At 31.1% G+C, this 18,009-nt stretch overlaps 2 protein-coding genes across 2 annotated transcripts; both read left to right on the top strand.

The window, feature by feature from the left end:
* Positions 1 to 2,375: 2,375 nt before the first annotated feature.
* On the top strand, positions 2,376 to 5,182 carry LOC133668984 (peroxidase 4-like). Its single transcript, XM_062089001.1, has 4 exons — positions 2,376 to 2,729; positions 3,497 to 3,688; positions 3,771 to 3,939; positions 4,541 to 5,182. Exons 1-4 carry the CDS (start codon positions 2,505 to 2,507, stop codon positions 4,930 to 4,932), a joined length of 978 nt encoding a protein of 325 aa, XP_061944985.1. The 5' UTR covers positions 2,376 to 2,504; the 3' UTR covers positions 4,933 to 5,182.
* Positions 5,183 to 15,212: 10,030 nt separating this feature from the next.
* Positions 15,213 to 18,009, top strand: LOC133669571 (peroxidase 4-like). The gene is made up of 4 exons (XM_062089767.1): positions 15,213 to 15,570; positions 16,242 to 16,433; positions 16,867 to 17,032; positions 17,396 to 18,009. The coding sequence occupies exons 1-4, from the start codon at positions 15,334 to 15,336 to the stop codon at positions 17,779 to 17,781; spliced, it is 981 nt and encodes a 326-aa protein (XP_061945751.1). The 5' UTR covers positions 15,213 to 15,333; the 3' UTR covers positions 17,782 to 18,009.

Genomic DNA, 18,009 nt, shown 5'->3' with positions numbered 1-18,009 from the left:
CATTTAATGATAACCTACAAAACCCCTTCTAGGCAACTAGCTTGGACTAGGTCTCCTCCCTAAGCTAATTTATTTTTATTTGTTATATTTGTATATTCAAATAATTAAAACATATTTATTAATATTTTTTTAAGATAAATAAACTTTCAATGAGGTATTTGAGAGTGTGATTGCGATTTCTTTTCAAAGTATTTTTCAGTTTGAAAAAACATTAAAATAATACTTTTTTATTTTTTAAAAATTATTTTTGATATTAGTGTATCAAAATGATATGAAACATCAAAAAAATATTAATTTAAAATAAAAAAATTAAATTATTTCAAAATCATTTTTAAAATGTGCCAATAAACAGTAACTAACCCTTGACAAATATTTCTCGTGTTAGTGTTAGTGTCAGAAATTAATCTGACTTGATTTGTTAAAAAATAAAATTTTAACATAAAGTGAAAAAATATATATAATTTTTTCAATAATACAGGTTGGGTGTAATTTTTTCATAAGGAAGTATTTTTATTAGTCAGGTGAAAATAATGTTTCTAAAAAGTATAAATTAAAATTATTTAAAATACAAAGAATTTTAATATTATATTAAAAAATTATTTTAATTTAATAATTTAAAATATTAAATAAAATCTTAAAATATAATTTATATTATTTTCTACTTGAGATCGGATTTAAAATCAAAAGTTCACCTCTAAACACGTGCTTGCCCACCTGCTAGCATGATAAAAGTGTTTTCTGTGATAAGAACAACCATCCTAACGCGTATAGCATTTTGTAGTGGAAGTGTAATGTCATCGATCATGTTTTGCTTCCGAGGAGCAGCGTTCTTAATGATGAATTGAAATAAATAAATAAAAAATAATGTAATGGCCGGAACCCAACTACCCTCCCGGCACCAGAAAAAAAAAAAAGGATTAATTGTTGAAAAGGAAACTGTTTGTTCACCAATTGCAGATAGGGATCACACTGTATTATTGGTTTTTTTTTGGGTATTATTTATAAAATTTAAATACTTATATTGTATTTAAATTGTTTGAAGGCCGGGAGGGTTGGGTTGTCATATTGTTTTATGAAAATAAGGATGAAAGTTATGGGAGAACAATGATGGTGATGGATGTAATTGAAAAGAAAACTAAAACCTGTGGGGTGTAACTAAGAAATTAAACTTATAGTTTAGGGGGAACCTGACGAAAACTCCCGGGCTTCGAGGACTATTTTGCAGTTTATTCAACATCATACGCAACAACAAAAGGAAAGCTGCCAGCGTAAATATAAACTATGACGTTGATATAATTAATTTGAATTGGTTACATAACTAAATTTTCACTATCTAAAGTTAATGGACACTAATATTGTGATGCACTTCCCATTCTTTAATTTATTTATTTTTTGTTAAAAATTATTTTTTTTAATGTGTTCAAATCATTTTAGTGTACTAATTTTAAAAATAAAAAAATAGTATTTTGATACATTTCTAACCGAAAAACACTTTAAACCACACTCGCTACCACAATTTTAATCAAGTTTTATAGCATCCATTATCTTGACCTCTGTCTAGAAGATGAAGAAACTTTGAAGCAGCTTTCCTTGGACTTTTTCTTTCTTCTACTTTTACCATAACATTTCTAGTTATCATAGTATTTCTTATGATTTGTTCTTAAGAAAACATGAAATTCAAATGGATTATAGTAATGGAATATCAATGATTTGTTTTTCTTGGAAATTTGAAGGTTTAAAGTTGATCAAATTAACCAAGTTTAATAAAAATACTAAATATTTCTATATAATCTGGACACTTATATTTATGTTTTAAAAAGATTTTTATTCAACTCATAGAAACTAGTTATTCCTCCAATTTCATCAACTCCTTCAAAATCTTGGAGGTAATATATCATAATTGAAATCTACAATATTAACCTTGTCCCACCTTAATTGGGGATTCCGGCACAACTTTTATATCCTACCAACCAGTAAGTTTTATCCGATGACTAGTCCAAATACCAACTATTCAAATATCCAGGTTATTATCATGTCCACAAGCATGGCGTCCCAGCAAAACCTGGATTAGATTCCAAAGGAATGGTTATTAATAGGAATGGTCAATTATTGATTTAATTAAATGTTTATGGACCCTATTTTTGACAGATATGGTGTTAGCTACATCAACTTTTCGACTAGTTCAATTCACATAAACGTGTTCTTAGACGGAGGAGTGTCTTCTTTTTCAATCAATCAAAATCAAGGTCCTAACGAATCAATGTATTTTGTCTGCTTTTTTTTTCCCTAGACGTAGAAATTGTCATACCATGCCATGCATGTAGTACTAGTACTAGTCTTCTTTTTTTTTCCCGTCCTTTGATTTTTAGATTAGGTTACCTGCCTTGCCAGGAAAAGCCTCCATTAACCTCCTATATATAACCCAACCTTTCCACCATCTTGAGCTCATCACACTCAACTAGAAGATCGAGCTTGCTTAGAAGCCATTGTAGCAAAGTAGCAAAATGGCTAGACCTAGCTCCTTTTCTTCTTATGTGGCCATCTTTACATTAGCTTTCCTTGTGATCTTCACAAGTCACTCCTCAGCTCAACTCTCAACAAATTTTTACTCCAAGAGTTGTCCAAAAGTCTTTGGTGCAGTGAAATCTGTTGTTCAATCTGCAGTGTCGAAAGAGCGCCGGATGGGTGCTTCTCTTGTTCGCTTGTTCTTTCATGATTGTTTTGTCAGAGTATTTCTCTTTTTCTCCCTACTTAACTGAACTCTTCCCTTACTTTGCTAGGTGGTTTGTTACATGGCGTTAAATCCTTTGATTTTTTTTTTTATATCAAAACATCAAAGTCATAAAAATAAATATTAATTCATTGTTTTTTCAAAATAAAATTACTTTAAAAAACAACAAAAAGTAAAAACTATCACTCCTGGGTAATTTTTTTTTATCGGAATGGATTATTATATTGGCGCGCTAATAATGTGACAAACACAATTAGATCTTGAAAGGGACTGCTGTGCATAAAATATGTGTTTCTTATCATGAACAGCAAAAGTAAGAGAATTCTATGGTAAAAAACAAACTTAGAACAATTATATAGATATGCTGAAATCATGGTGATTGACACTTCTTCACTTTTCCTTCCTTGTCTCATTTGTTACGTCAATTCACTCTAACTCAGCACTCTAATTCCTGAAGAGATTAGCATTAACTTTTGTCGTCCAAAATCATACATGTTAATTTGTATGGATTTCTTTCTTCCATTACTTCGAATTATAATGACTTCTATAAAATTTGATTTATTTTCTTTAACTGAATCACATAAAATGTATATTTTTTAGTGAAAAGAGTTAAATATATAAAAAGATTTTTATGATGATCAGAGAATAAGTATGAGTAATATATATGTGTTAGGAACACAAAAAAACCTCTTTTTTTTTTTAAGAGTTAATTTTTTTACTTGTAAGAATTAACATTCTGGGAAAATTTATTTACTTTTCTGACAGGGTTGTGATGGGTCAATACTTCTGGAGGATACTTCCTCTTTCACCGGAGAACAAACTGCTGGTCCAAATAATAATTCTGTGAGGGGATTTAATGTTATTGCCAAGATTAAGTCTCAGGTGGAGAAAGTCTGCCCAGGCATAGTTTCATGTGCTGATATCGTAGCCATTGCTGCTCGTGACTCTACTGTGATTGTAAGTAATCGAAAGTTCTTTCCATTTCGTCTTAAGTTTTTTTGTTCAATGTTTCGTTGAGACTGCTGTTAATTTCTTGCAGCTTGGAGGTCCATTTTGGAATGTAAAACTTGGAAGAAGGGATTCAAAGACAGCTAGCCTTTCTGCTGCCAACAGTGGGGTCATCCCTCCTCCAACTTCTACGCTTAGCAACCTCATCAATCGGTTTAATAATAAAGGCCTCTCAGTCAAGGACATGGTTGCCTTATCCGGTACATACACACACACACACACACACACACACACACACACACACAATTGAGTAATATGCTAATTATGCAGGATAAATAGTCTTCCAAAAATCAGTTTTCAAAATATCTCATTCATCGGATCGATGAATGAATCCACTATAATACTAATGGATCCTATGAGATTCAATTCAGTGGTTGAGATTTTTTCCACAAGAAATATCTTCAATAAGATTACTATAATTTAGGTACGTTTGATTGCGAACTTTTAGTTGTTTTTCCTTGCCATTTCTTGGCTTAATTAATTTGTGCTGACTAGAAACGAAAAAGAAAGAAAGAAAAAGTATAAGGATAAAAATTTGTTTGATTAAAGAAATAGAGATAAAAATATAGGATAAATTTGTTTCTAAAGATAATTTTGAAGTGAATTTTTTTATATTTAAAATAGAAAATATAAGGTGACATGATACTTTTATCCTCATTGTTTCTATTTTTTTTTTCTGTTTTGAAACAATAACTAATTAAATGCTAAGTAAATATTGTTACCATTGTTAAATATCTATATATTACAATCTTTTTTATGACATAAATGCTTCATTCTAAAGCTGTTCAACATTGGTACCAGGATCCCACACAATCGGGCAAGCAAGGTGTACAAGCTTTAGAGCTCGCATATACAATGAGACCAACATTGACAGTTCATTTGCTACCACTAGGCAAAAGAACTGTCCATTTCCTGGACCGAAAGGAGACAACAAGTTAGCACCTTTGGATGTCCAAACTCCTACATCCTTTGACAACAAATATTACAAGAATCTCATCAGCCAAAAGGGTCTCCTTCACTCTGATCAAGTTCTGTTTAATGGTGGATCAACAGATTCTTTGGTTAGAACTTACAGCAGCAATCCTAAAACCTTCAGTTCTGACTTCGTCACAGCCATGATTAAGATGGGAGATATTGATCCCCTTACTGGATCCCAGGGTGAAATTAGGAAGATATGTAGCAAGCCAAATTAAACTAGATCAGTGAAGCTTGATCGATGATCATTTCTATCTATCTATTAATTAATTTCCATAAATTTGAAATAAGTAATTTTTTTTTTTTGGTTTGCTGCTAAGGTAAGACTTGATTGATTGTTTGTATGAGATATAGAATAAAAAACTAGAAATGTATTCGCAAGTGTGAAATATATATTATTAGAGGAATTGAGTTAAATTTGGATTGCAACAATGAATAAGAGATATTATGAAAGTCTATTTTGATTAATTTTATGGATGTTGATTTTATTTTTTTAAAAAAAGATTTTGTCACTTTAACCTTTGATCGCACTGACCAAATTAAACCCTCATAACTTCTGTTTAATTGAAAAACATTAGCAAGTTAAGGAGACATGAAGATGCCGTGTAATTCCTAACATTGACTTAATGTCATATTTAGAGGAGACTTGGTTTTCTTTCCTGCATGGAACCCACCAATTACGTAATTTTTTGGATCCTAATGGAGCAAGATTGAGAAATTTTATTCTAATCAATCTATAGTTCTTATAAACAATTATAACTAAATAAATAATTAATGAGGATAAGATATGATTTTTTTTTTCTCTAATGCAAATGCCATGATTATTCTTAGAATCTAAAAGTCCGGTCATAAACATATCCTTCACTCTGCATGTACAGTGAAACATGTTTTTTTTTTTTTTTCAATTATGATCTCATGTTTTTTCTTTTTTAATTTTATTCTTAGACTTTTTTATTAGATTTTTTTTATTAGTGGTGCAAATTACCTTTCAGTCAACCAAGTTAACTTTGTCATATCAAAATATATCTCACATGTTTTATTTTAAAGCATGACTAAATAAGGAGTCGAGATGAGATATTTTTTTTCTTTTAATTTCATCCTCATATTTTTTTTACCAGTTGTACAGGTTATCTTTAGACCGATCAAGTCTACTGATTCACGTCGAAGAAAATCTCACATATTTAATTTGAAACTCAGGCTAGATAAGATATCGGGTAGATAAATTTTATTTTTTTTAATTTCATCAATTTTTCTCAATTTTATTCTTATTTTTTTTTAACGGTCATCAGGGTATCTTTGGATTGACCATGTATATTAGGTTATGTATGGACAACTTCCACACAGTTTAATTTTAAACCCAGGTTAGACAAGAAGTCGGATCAAGACGTATAAAAGTTAATCCGTTGAGCTAAATTTAATAACAAGGCTAAATAATTCTTTGCAACCTAATTTTTTTTTACTGCAGAATTAAAAGTTTTTTACCAATTAAAATTTGTCAAGGGTTATTTTTATTTTATTTTTACATGAAAAGATAAAATAAATTTGAAATAAATAACATGAAAAATAAATAGGTCTCCATATGCTTCTTGACCAATAAAAGGTTGAGACATATGATAAGATATTTAAGATATTGTTATAAATATAAAAGAAAAGTTAAAAAAAATTCTTAAAGATACAAAATTCTCTTTAAGACAAACACTTCAACAAGGGATGTTCTCTCAAAAGCTCTCAAGTCTTCTTCATCTACACTTGAAGTCCACAAAAAACAAAACTCTATTGGATCAAGTATAAACGCCCCATAAGAATTCTTTAATAATGCTTTGAAGACAAACTAAAGATACTCTTTATTGTTACCCCCCCCCCCCACCCACCCACATAAACAAAAAAATCACAAAAAAAAAGAGTAAAGAGGAAATATAAAAAAAATATTGGAAGAAAATAAAAAAAATTCAGATCGACCCAATCAGGTCGGGTAAGAATAAATAAATGAAGAAGTGGGTTAAAGGGTTTAATACCCTGTTTGGCTTTCCATAATTTTTATTAAAGGGTTTTTGGGTTTAAGGATGTGTTTGACAAACATCCTTTAAATCTATTTTTGGTAGTTTTATTACAAAGAAAAAATACGTTTTTGCCACACAAAACCTAAAAAAATAAAATAAAAAATTTCTTTTTTTCTTTCACATGGTTAAAATCCTATAGTCATTTAAGCATCTTTTTTTAAAAAATCTACAATACTTTGACATGTTTTTTTTTTTAAAAAATATTGTATAGATTTTAGAATAACTTTGTAAATTTCCAAAGAATTTTGGCCTGCATTTCAAAAATAATAAAATTTTTATTTTGCTTTTTTTTAATATGCGAGATTATTAACTTATATGTAAGATATATTCTTCATATTAAATAAAAAGACAATTTGTTTTTTCAGCATTAGAACAATTAGGTTTTTAATTTGATAAGATAATGATCTTCTTACTGAGAATGACTTTTCTTAAACTTTAGACAGACTAACGGTTAGAAAACACAACTTTTTCTTAGTTTATATTAGACAAATAAACAATGCAAATTACCTCAGGTAAGGCGTATTAGGGATGCTAATACCTTCCTTTTATACAATCAATTGCTTTTTCCAGACTCTAAGACAACTCAGGGTTCCTAGTGATTAAAATACTAAGTGACAACTTTCATTTCTTTGTTTCTACTGATAAAGAATAAGAATTCCTTGTCTTGTTAACACATATCATTCCTAAAGATCTTAATTCGAAAGGATGATCACTATGATACCGCACACGTGCGACACTCTTCAAAACATCAAATCACATAATCTTATTCCGTAATTCACGTCTAAATCTGTACTCTTGCAGAACACAAATCTTGACTTGATTTTACAAATAAATCAAGTTACCATATATCAAATCCAAGAAAATTAATAATCATAAGATTGTCTTATTTTTTGGTAAGAATATTTTAAATAAAAATTATACTCATTCATATATTTAATAAAAATTAAATATTTAAATACATATACTTTTTTAATTTCATGCTCTCAAAATTATACCTACAATTACTTCAAAAAAAAAAAACAAAATTGACCCCAAGCATATATATTACGCGTGGCTGTAAACTAGTACATCTCTCTAGAAAAGAAATACGGACAATCAAAGGAGGACCGGAAGAGTGTTTTTATTGATCAAAGCTTGCGAGGTGGGTACCAATATGGGTGCCTTGAGGCATCCACTTACCAGAAAAATCCTTGTTCGGGCAGTCAATTCAGTGAAGATTTTCGGCGAAAGTAAGCAGTTTTTACTGCTGGAAGGTTTTGAAGCTGGAGCTGGATTGGGAACTGCCGTCAAAGCTGAACTTTGGGCTGTTAAATTAGGCCTCGAAATGACATGGGAATATGGTTCAAGAGGAATCCGGGTGGAGGTGGCCTCGATTATTATTGCAATACATACTGAAAGAAGAAAGACTTCGTCAAAGTTTGTCATTAGTTTTATGACACTGACACGTGAATTCCAGTCTTATTATAAAAAATAAAATATAAACAACTTGACAAAATACCATGTCACCACAGATGACTCTTACAAAAAATTATTTTTCATGTACGAGCTCTCATTCGTCAAGATTCCTAACGTGAATTCCAGGTTTTTCCATGTCGTTATTGAATGATAATATCACAAAATTAATTATTGGTGAACCAAATTTAAACCAAACTGTTGCCTAAATATTTGCTCCCAATGGTTCCCGAGTTATCAACCACAGCTGGCTTTCTTTTTTGTTTTGTTTCTGTTCTTTCTCTTATTTTTTTTATCCTCGTCCTCTCTGTTTTTCTTTTCTTTGTTTCCTTTTCCTTCCTCTGTTTCCCTTGTTTTTCTCTTTTCTTCTATTTCTATCTCGTTTTTTTTTAACAGTGAATAAAACAATGTTATTTTAAACAAAACACGTCGTTTCATTTAAAAGAAAATGGTGTCAAAAGTCTATTTCCAAATCAGTCCTTAACTTCAATTTGTTCAATCCAGTCCTCAATTAAGATTTTGATTTTAAAAATTAATTCAATTGCATCCTTGTCAAATTCAAATGTCAGCCTTGAAATTGACCGTCTTTTTCACTTTGGTCCTTAGTTTTGAATTTATGCATTTTGATCCTCAATTGATCAATAAACTTTTAATTTCTTCAATTTAGCCCATAATTCGGTCAATTCCAGCCTGTAACACCCCACCCCATTAGCAAAGTATTGTCCGCTTTGGCCTATGAACCTAACATATTTGTTCTTGGCAGCCACACATGGCCCCAAAATGTGTCTTACTAGTCAAGGTGAGCATGCTCATATAAGACCCTCCCCCAAGTCCTTACCCGCCGATGTGAGATATTACAATCCACCCCCCTTAAGGAGCCTAACGACCATGTCGGCACCATCGAACAACCAGTGAACCGGGCTCTGATACCAAATGTAACACCCCATCCCACTAGTAAGATATTATCCTCTTTGGCCCACGGCCCCACGGATTTGTTCTTGGCAGCCACACATGGCCCCAAAACGTGTCTTATTAGTCAAGGTGAGCATGTTTATATAAGGCCCTCCCCCAAGTCCTCACCCGTCGATGTGGGATATTACATAGCCCCTATATTCGCATGTCTTTTCCAGTTTGGTCCTTGGTTTTAGATTTCTTCAATCAAGTCCCTTATTGCCCATTAAATTTTAATATTTATGCAATTAAGCCCCTGATTTGACCAAATTAACTCCCAAAAATTGTAATTCGACCCCCAAACTTTAATTTCTTTCAATTAAAGCCTAAATTGAATTTAAAATTATTTTTTCTTGCAATCAAACCCTTCATAAACTCAATTAATCTTTTTTTAAAAAAATCTAATTGAACCCTTAAACATTTGATTTTGGACTTTTCTTCCTCAAATTAAATTTTCTTTGTTAACAAGGCTTTCATTAGTAAAAAATATACTGTCAAATTTTAATTTTTGTATTTTTTAAACTTCCTCAACCAATCTTTGACCATTCTCTGGGTGCCCCTATGTTCTCTTCTCACTGCTATATATTTTTTGGTTTTCTTCCAACAATTTTTTTTCTCTGTTTTTTTTGGTGTAAGGACCTAAAAATAGGTGACGACTAATGACAATGCTCACAAGCTTCAGATCTGTTTTTTCATGAACACTTAAGGTACAAAAACACCTAATATGAACTCTCCGCATTAAATGGAATAATTTGACACAAAAATCTTTCATTTTGGTGGCCTAAATCGATGTTAACATTAAGTTTCTCTCTCTACTGCCGAAATCCAACAACCCCTCTTTTTCTCCTCTCTCAACCAGGGATCAAAAAATAATAAAAATAAACCTCTATACCAAATTGGAATTGGAACAATTTCCAGGGACCAGAATTGTATAATTTGCATGATTGTTTAAGTTGGATGACCAAATTGAATGTTTTTGAAATTTATGGTACGTCACCTATGTTTGCCGTATTTTTCATTTCAGTTCCCCCTCTTCTAATCCCATCCTTTCATAAGAATTTGAAATCAATTGCTGTTTGATTAGGACTTGATTGCCCAAAAACAAAGTTTAAGAACCAAACTGAAAAATTGCACAATGACAAATATATAATGAAAATCATATGTATTTTAGTATACTAGTAAAAATGATAAGAAATATTATATTGTTAAGGACTTAAGAAAAAGTCCAATTGATGTTGCTTCTTCTCTTATTTTATGGAATTGTATTGTCAAAGAGTAAAGAATATATTTTTTTTATTGACTTACTCTACACTTTATTGCAACATCCTTATCCGAGGTCACGAATATGTCCAAAATATAGTTCATGCATGCTCCACTAATTAGCTAGTAGACTCCCTCATATATTTTTTTTGATTTTTTTAATTGCGCACAAAAAATAATCTAGTATTTTTTTTTTGCATCAATAACGTGTTTAAATGGTTTTTAATTCTAGGATTTCAGTTTTGAATCAAAACCTATTTTGGCTAAATTATGATAATTCATTGATAATAAAAGTGAATGAATGCTAGATTATTGATCATTGCATGATTTCCAACATGTATATGCATTTAGTTTGCCCATATCTGGTCTAGTTTGAGAGCCACGTTGTTGGGTTCACGTTAAATGTTTTTTATTTGTTCTTCGTGCTCTTCCCAAGAACATTGCTTCAGGTACATTGTTTTGAATTGTTTTGTTTTATTTATTTACCTAGAACCCTTCCTTATTCATGATTAACCAATAATCTAGTGTTTATTTGCATCAATAACATGATTTCAATGACTTTTAATCCTAGGGTTTTGGTTTATAACCGAAACCTATTTTGAAAAAAATCATGATTTTTTAGTGACAATCAAAGTGATTGGATGCTAGATTAATAATCATTGCATGATTTATGATTTGTAATATATATGTGCCTTCATGGTAACTAAATCTAATCCGATTTTGAACCCACGTTGTTGGGTTTGTTTTGGATGTTCTTCATGTTCCTTATTTTTTTTGTGTTTGATTCATTTTGTCATAACCCAATTTTGGCCCTTTGGCTTTTAATTTAGTTTTTACAGCGTTTAAAATGAAAAATTAAAAGATCAGAGATTTATTTCGATGAAAAGTGTGATTTGTCAACTTCCGTGGAAATTAAGGACTACAATGTGCTTTTGTCATTCTATCCTTATCTTCAAGATAATCCCTATCTTCAAGATAATCTTTATCTTCGAGATAATCCTTGTTTTTAAGATAATGATAGTTATCCGCTTTCAAATTTGATTCTTAATCAAGTTCAAACTTCAAAAAAGAGAATGAGTTTAATTGAAACTTGGTTTCTTATACGCGAAAGAACTCTGACACTATAAATACATATCTCAGGTATGAAAAAGAAGGGGAGAGGACAATTAGAGAGAAACCCTAAAAAAGGAGACTCCAAGAGCAGGTCATTACCAGAAACCCTAAAAGAGAGAAACATAAGAAAGGAAGGGGGCGACGAACTCTATACTAGCCGCCCCCCCTCAACCCTTGTTTTTTAGCCCAGTCTCCCTTGACTTCGCCTCCAGCAGCCGCACGCCTAGGTAAGTTTCCTTCTTTCCTTGCTAAAATAATTAAATGGTTATTGTTGCATGCATGCGTCAACCTTTCATGTATGGCTGGGCTAGAACCAATCCAAAAGGAAAAAAAGAGTGGGTCAGGTCTAGGTTTTAGGTCTAGCCGACCCAAACTGTGTTTGCTAAGGGTGTGCTTGGCAAAACACCCTCTTATGCCCATTCTAATTTGATATTTGACCAAATGAACCCCTTTTTAATAATAGAAAATTCCAAAAATATTTGGGGCTTTCGTTGATTTATTTGTGGCCCCCTCACACTTTGTTTTATTTTTTTTCTTTGTGTTTGTATTTTTTATAGATGTGCTCAATCTATGGACTATTACTGTTAAACGCAAATATGACATGCAATGTTTTTTTTTTTAACTTCCATCTAAAAAGGGCAAATAATAATAAAGGATAAACAAGGAAAAAAATGACATAGCAAATTTCTTCTTCAAATTCATTTTTTGCGAAAATATTCACTGACGCCAGAGTCAGGAGTATCGTATTTTTTGAATTTGAACGATATTTACCAACGCTAGAGTTGGAAATATTCGTAGGAATTGTTCATTGACGCCAGAGTCAGGAACATGAAAGGAAGAATAAAAAAGAGAAAAAGAAGAACAAATTCTTAGCAATTTTAAAAAAGGAGAACAAATTCTTAGCAATTTTAGACAAAACCAGCAATGCAGCCTATCTTAGGTAGGACGCTTAAGGGGTGATAGCATCTTCCCTTTTGCGTAACCAGTCTCGCACCATAGAATCTCTGTTGACCAGTTAGGGTTTCTAGTGACTATAATACTAGGTGACGACTCCTTAAACAAGATATTTTCCCCTAAAAGAACAAGATGTCAGATATTTATTCCTTTTCCAATCGAGTGATTATTTTTAATGGGTCGCCACGATGTCAGGGTGTGACACATTTTGTTCAAGAATTTTTGAGATTTTGTGTTTTTTGGCTGTTTAATTTGTTTTTTGTACTTTAATTTTATTTTCGGGTTGTTTTCTAGGTCAAATCAGAATTTTAGTTTGGTTTATGGTCAAATAAAAAATTTCAGGTCGATCTAGTTGTGTTGGGTAAAAAAAATAATAAAAAAGTGGATCAAAGAGTTTAATACCATGTTTGGCTTGCCATAATTTTTGTAAAAAGGGTTTTTGGGTTTAATGGTGTGTTTGACAAACACCCTTTAAACCTATTTTTAGTAGTTTTATACAAAGAAAAAAAATGAGTTTTTGTCAAATAAAGTCTAAAAAATAAAAATAATTTTTTTTTCTTGCATATGGCTAAAAATCCTAAAGTTATTTAAGCTTTTTTTTAAAAAAAAAAACTACAATACTTTGATATGTTTTTTTCAAAAATATTACATGGATTTTATAACAAGTTTGTAAATTTACAAATAATATTTGGCCTACATTTCAAAAATACAAAAATTTTTATTTTATTTCTTTTAATACGTACGTAGGATTATAAGCTTATACGTAAGATATATTTCAGTTATTAAATAAAAAGATAATTTATTTTTTTGTTAACATTAGAATGGTTAGATTTTTAATCTAATAAGATAAAGACCTCCTTATTGATAATAAAATTTCTTAATTCTTAAACAGACCAACAATTATAAAATATAACTTTTTCTTAATTTATATTAGACAAATAAATAATACAGGCAAATTAGGGGTATTAATATCTCCCCTTTATATAATCAGTTTCTTTTCTCAGACTCTGAGAACACTTAGAGTTTCTAGTGATCAAAATACTAGATGATGACTTTAAATTTTTTTTTCTATCAATGAAAAATAAAAATTCTTTATTCTTTTCATTTACATGATTCCTGACTATTCTTATAAAAAAAAATCCCGATTTTCATAATAAATCCTTGATTATTATAAAAGATAAAATATAAATAACTTGTCAAAATACCATGTCACCATAGATGACTCTTCGTTCCATAAATAAGACAAAAAATTATTTTTCATGCACGAGCTCTCATTCGTCAAGATTCCTAACGTGAATTCCAGGTTTTTCCATGTCGTTATTGAATGATAATAGCACAAAATTAATTATTGGTGAACCAAATTTAAACCAAACTGTTGCCTAAATATTTGCTCCCAATGGTTCCCGAGTTAGCTTTTAGTTTTCTAACAGTGACAAAGAGAACCAAACAATTTCGATCTGATCTCTTCTAACAATGGTGGTGTCCAATTATGCCCCTCAAACTGATCGATCGTTCTAGTATTGACAGCTGTTATACCCATGTTACTTGAGCAGGCCGTCGCTCATGACAATAACAGGATCTTAAACACCCCCTTATTGTCTGTGGAAACCCTTTTGTTAGAAATTGTTAATTATAAGCCATTTTTACTTTCTTAAATATTTCCACCATCTTAAAAGAATTATCGAATTAATCTTCGACAGGGAATTATCAAGAATATATGAGGTTCTGACTTTTTCAAAACTGTTAATTAAACAGATCAAAATCAAGTAATTATATAGTAATTATGATTAGAAACATTGTACTGTCAACTGTCAACGACCCATGAAGAAGTCCAGTTGATGTTGCTTCTTCTCCTCTTATTCTGTCCAGACTGTCAAAGACAAAAGGATATATTTTTTATAGACTTACTCTACTTTATTGCAACATCCTTATCCGAGGTCGCGAATATGCCCAAAATAGAGTTCATGCATGCTCCACTAATTAGCTAGTAGGCTCCCTCGTACAATTTTTCTGATTTTGTTAATTGCCCACCAGAAAAACAACTGCTAGGAGATTAATTTCCACCTTAATTTCATCTTGATTTATATCTTCTGTAAATTATGAGTTTTCGAAGGTAAATTTCCATAACTTGTATGAAAACATACAATAGATTCTAGTGTCTGATAAGTAATTAAGGGATAAATAATTAATCCAACGATTTTTTTTTTCCTGTGACAGCTGACTCTGTTGATTCTTCTTCTTCTTCTTCTTCTTCTTTTTCTCTCAAATTTGTCAGAATTTAAAGTGACAACGATATTTGTTATACAATTGTCCCAATACAATATTTGAATGAAAATTAATGGTATTGATTATGAAAATTAAATAGGTACTATTATTTCATATGATAACATTTTAGAATGTTAATAACAAATCCTATAACTAAAAAAGAAAATGAAATTGATAATTTGGAGATTAAATGATTTTTAACAAATGTCCCAAGGACAGGTTAGCTGGACACCATATATTAAAATGATAAATTCGTAATGTTAATGAACCTTAAATTTGATTAGACTAGTTCAAACCACATAATTAATTATATACGTGTTTTATGGTTCCATATTTTCATCGTTATCAATCAATTTAGGTATATTAATTGATGATATTTTGTCTGGTTTTATTTCATCCTAAATAATTCCTTGTTGACGTGGGAATCGCCATGCCATGCCATGCTCTTGTCAAGAAAAATCCTCCATTAAACCCTATATATACCTTGATATTTCCAACAATCTTGTACTCAAGACACTCCTAGCTTACAAGCGTTTCCTTAATTCATTAAAAGAAAGAAGCAAAATGGCTAGAACTAGCAGTTCTAGCACTTCCTTTTCTTCTTATATGGTCTCTGTTACATTAGCTTTGCTTTTGATCTACACAAGTAGCTCCTCAGCTCTCCTCTCTACAGACTTTTATGATAAAAGTTGCCCACAACTCTTCGGAACAGTGAAATCTGTTGTCCAATCTGCAATAGCGAAAGAACGCCGGATGGGTGCTTCTCTTGTTCGTTTGTTCTTTCATGATTGTTTTGTCAAAGTAATTCTCTTTTCCTCCGTTTAACTCTGCTTAGATTAATTTTAACTTGGTTGTTTACTAAAACGCACACACGTACAAACTCTCTTTCAGAATACACTTTCCTCTTCGCTTGCCTCATGCGTGCTAGTTCCCTCCGATCGATTCTTATACTGGGATGATAATTAGGAGTATTTGGGGGTTAAGTTTTTTATATTAATATTGTGTTTATTATTTCTTGAGTAAAAATTTCAAATATTTATATTATATTATCTATCAGTAATTAATGTTTAGTATTCTGGAAGATAACAATATATATATATATATATATATATATATATATATATATATATATTCACTATTATATCTTGAAAGGGACTAGACTACTGATAATTAAAGAGATCATAGCAACAAAAATAAAAGAATTCTCTAGCTAGGGGAGCAAACGAACGTGGAAAAGATTACATATACATTGACAATATTTGTTTAACTGTTCCATCCTTGTCTCATTTTGGTTATATAGATAAGTCTCACTCTCACTTGAATGTGAAAGGGGAACGAACATATATATTAAGAATATTCTAAATCAATTTTTGATGATGTGCAATAAATAATTCACTCCTTTTTTTGTGTGTTTTATGTGTATCTTCTGAAGATTAATATTAATATTTATTACATGACGACATTTTTAACAGGGTTGTGATGCGTCTATACTTCTGGAAGACACTGCCACTTTCAAGGGAGAACAAGGTGCAGGTCCAAATAATAATTCTGTGAGGGGATACAATGTCGTCGCCAAAATCAAGTCTAAGTTGGAGAAAGTCTGTCCAGGTATAGTTTCATGTGCTGATATCGTGGTCATTGCTGCCCGTGATTCCACTGTTCTTGTAAGTCATCAACTCTTTCTAATTGTTTTACTTACTTAAGTTGTCCGTACGTAAATTTGTTCTCTATATTATCATTTGAAACTTCCATACTACGAATCTGATAATTGCAAATCTCCACTACATTTAGTAATTGCTCCCATCATTAATACATCTTAATTAAATATCTTTTTAAGCTAATTTTTCTCTCCACATGTACCCTTTTTCCCCCAATAACCCTTCATTTTTTTTAATACTGCGATACTAATTAAATACTGCCATATTAATTAAATCCAATCAGTAAACCAAAATAACTTATAGTACTCTAAATACCAAAAGAGTTCTTCTCATTTGTTCTCTTTTTTTGTTATTAGATATCACACAATCATAGAGTAATTGTTAATTTTAGGATGATTATCTTTTCATGAAAACTATACCGTTAATTAATTCCATGCAGCTTGGAGGTCCATATTGGAAGGTAAAACTTGGACGGAGAGATTCAAAGACAGCTAACATGAATGCTGCCAGTAAGAGCCTCCCTTCTGCCACTTCAACTGTTAGCCAACTCATCCAACGATTTAAATCTAAAGGCCTCTCTGCTACGGACATGGTTGCCTTATCAGGTATTATTATTATTTTTCTGTATCCATTTACATGCCCACGAGAACAGTGAATTTTTTTTTCCATAGATAGATAGACTGAAAGATCGTTAGAAATTGCAGTGCATCACAGCAAAAATATGAAAATCATGTTTTTGATGCTATATATGCAGCCTGCGATTGCAATTGACCATTATTATAAAGCAGCTGTGAGGTTTTTTATTTTTTTTATAATAGTCAAGGATTTAATATTAATCGGTGCTAGTGCTATAAAATTAATGACAAGCTAGTAAAAAACATGGTGCAACCGCAATTACATACCTCTTATCATTATTATTGTTATTGTTATTATTAATAATGTCAAATTGTTTTAAACTTTGGTGGCAGGATCCCACACAATTGGGCAAACCAAGTGCAAGACTTTTAGAGCTCGAATATACAACGAGACCAATATTGACAAATCATTTGCTACCATGAGGCAAAAGATGTGCCCGCTCACTACAGGAGATGACAATTTGGCACCTCTAGATTTCCAAACTCCTAATGTCTTTGACAATAATTATTACAAAAACCTCATCCACAAAAAGGGTCTCCTCCACTCTGATCAAGTGCTGTTCAGTGGTGAATCTACGGATTCGTTGGTTAGAACTTACAGTAATAATCCTGATATCTTCTTTTCTGACTTTGCGGCAGCAATGATTAAGATGGGAGATATAGATCCCCTTACTGGATCTCACGGTGAAATTAGAAAGAAATGTAGCCGTCCAAATTAAACTAGAGTGGAGCTACATCTGATCTCCATCTCTTAGTTGTATAATTGAAATATTAATTCTTCTTCTTCTTTTTTATTTTTGTGTGTTTGTCTTGCTATGAGTTGGAGCAGCTTGATAAAAATTAGGAATGTCTAAGTATGTTTTTATTAGTGGGAATTGAGTTATGTTCAATTATTGCTATCATGAATAAGAGATCCCTGCGGATCATTTTTTTATTGGAGTTGATAA

The sequence above is a fragment of the Populus nigra genome, chromosome 12 (assembly GCF_951802175.1).
Source record: "Populus nigra chromosome 12, ddPopNigr1.1, whole genome shotgun sequence".
Classification (NCBI taxonomy): Eukaryota; Viridiplantae; Streptophyta; class Magnoliopsida; order Malpighiales; family Salicaceae; genus Populus; species Populus nigra.
The sequence above is the reverse complement of the archived record's forward strand: the minus strand, read 5'-3'. Positions and strand labels throughout refer to the sequence as shown.

Excerpts from the sequence above, each read along its gene's own strand:
- LOC133668984 (XM_062089001.1), top strand. The coding sequence starts at position 2,505 with ATGGCTAGACCTAGCTCCTTTTCTTCTTATGTGGCCATCTTTACATTA. Across the intron at positions 2,730-3,496 it reads TTCATGATTGTTTTGTCAGA|GGTTGTGATGGGTCAATACT; the intron begins GTATTTCTCTTT and ends CTTTTCTGACAG. Across the intron at positions 3,940-4,540 it reads GGACATGGTTGCCTTATCCG|GATCCCACACAATCGGGCAA; the intron begins GTACATACACAC and ends CATTGGTACCAG.
- LOC133669571 (XM_062089767.1), top strand. The coding sequence starts at position 15,334 with ATGGCTAGAACTAGCAGTTCTAGCACTTCCTTTTCTTCTTATATGGTC. Across the intron at positions 15,571-16,241 it reads TTCATGATTGTTTTGTCAAA|GGTTGTGATGCGTCTATACT; the intron begins GTAATTCTCTTT and ends CATTTTTAACAG. Across the intron at positions 16,434-16,866 it reads CCCGTGATTCCACTGTTCTT|CTTGGAGGTCCATATTGGAA; the intron begins GTAAGTCATCAA and ends AATTCCATGCAG.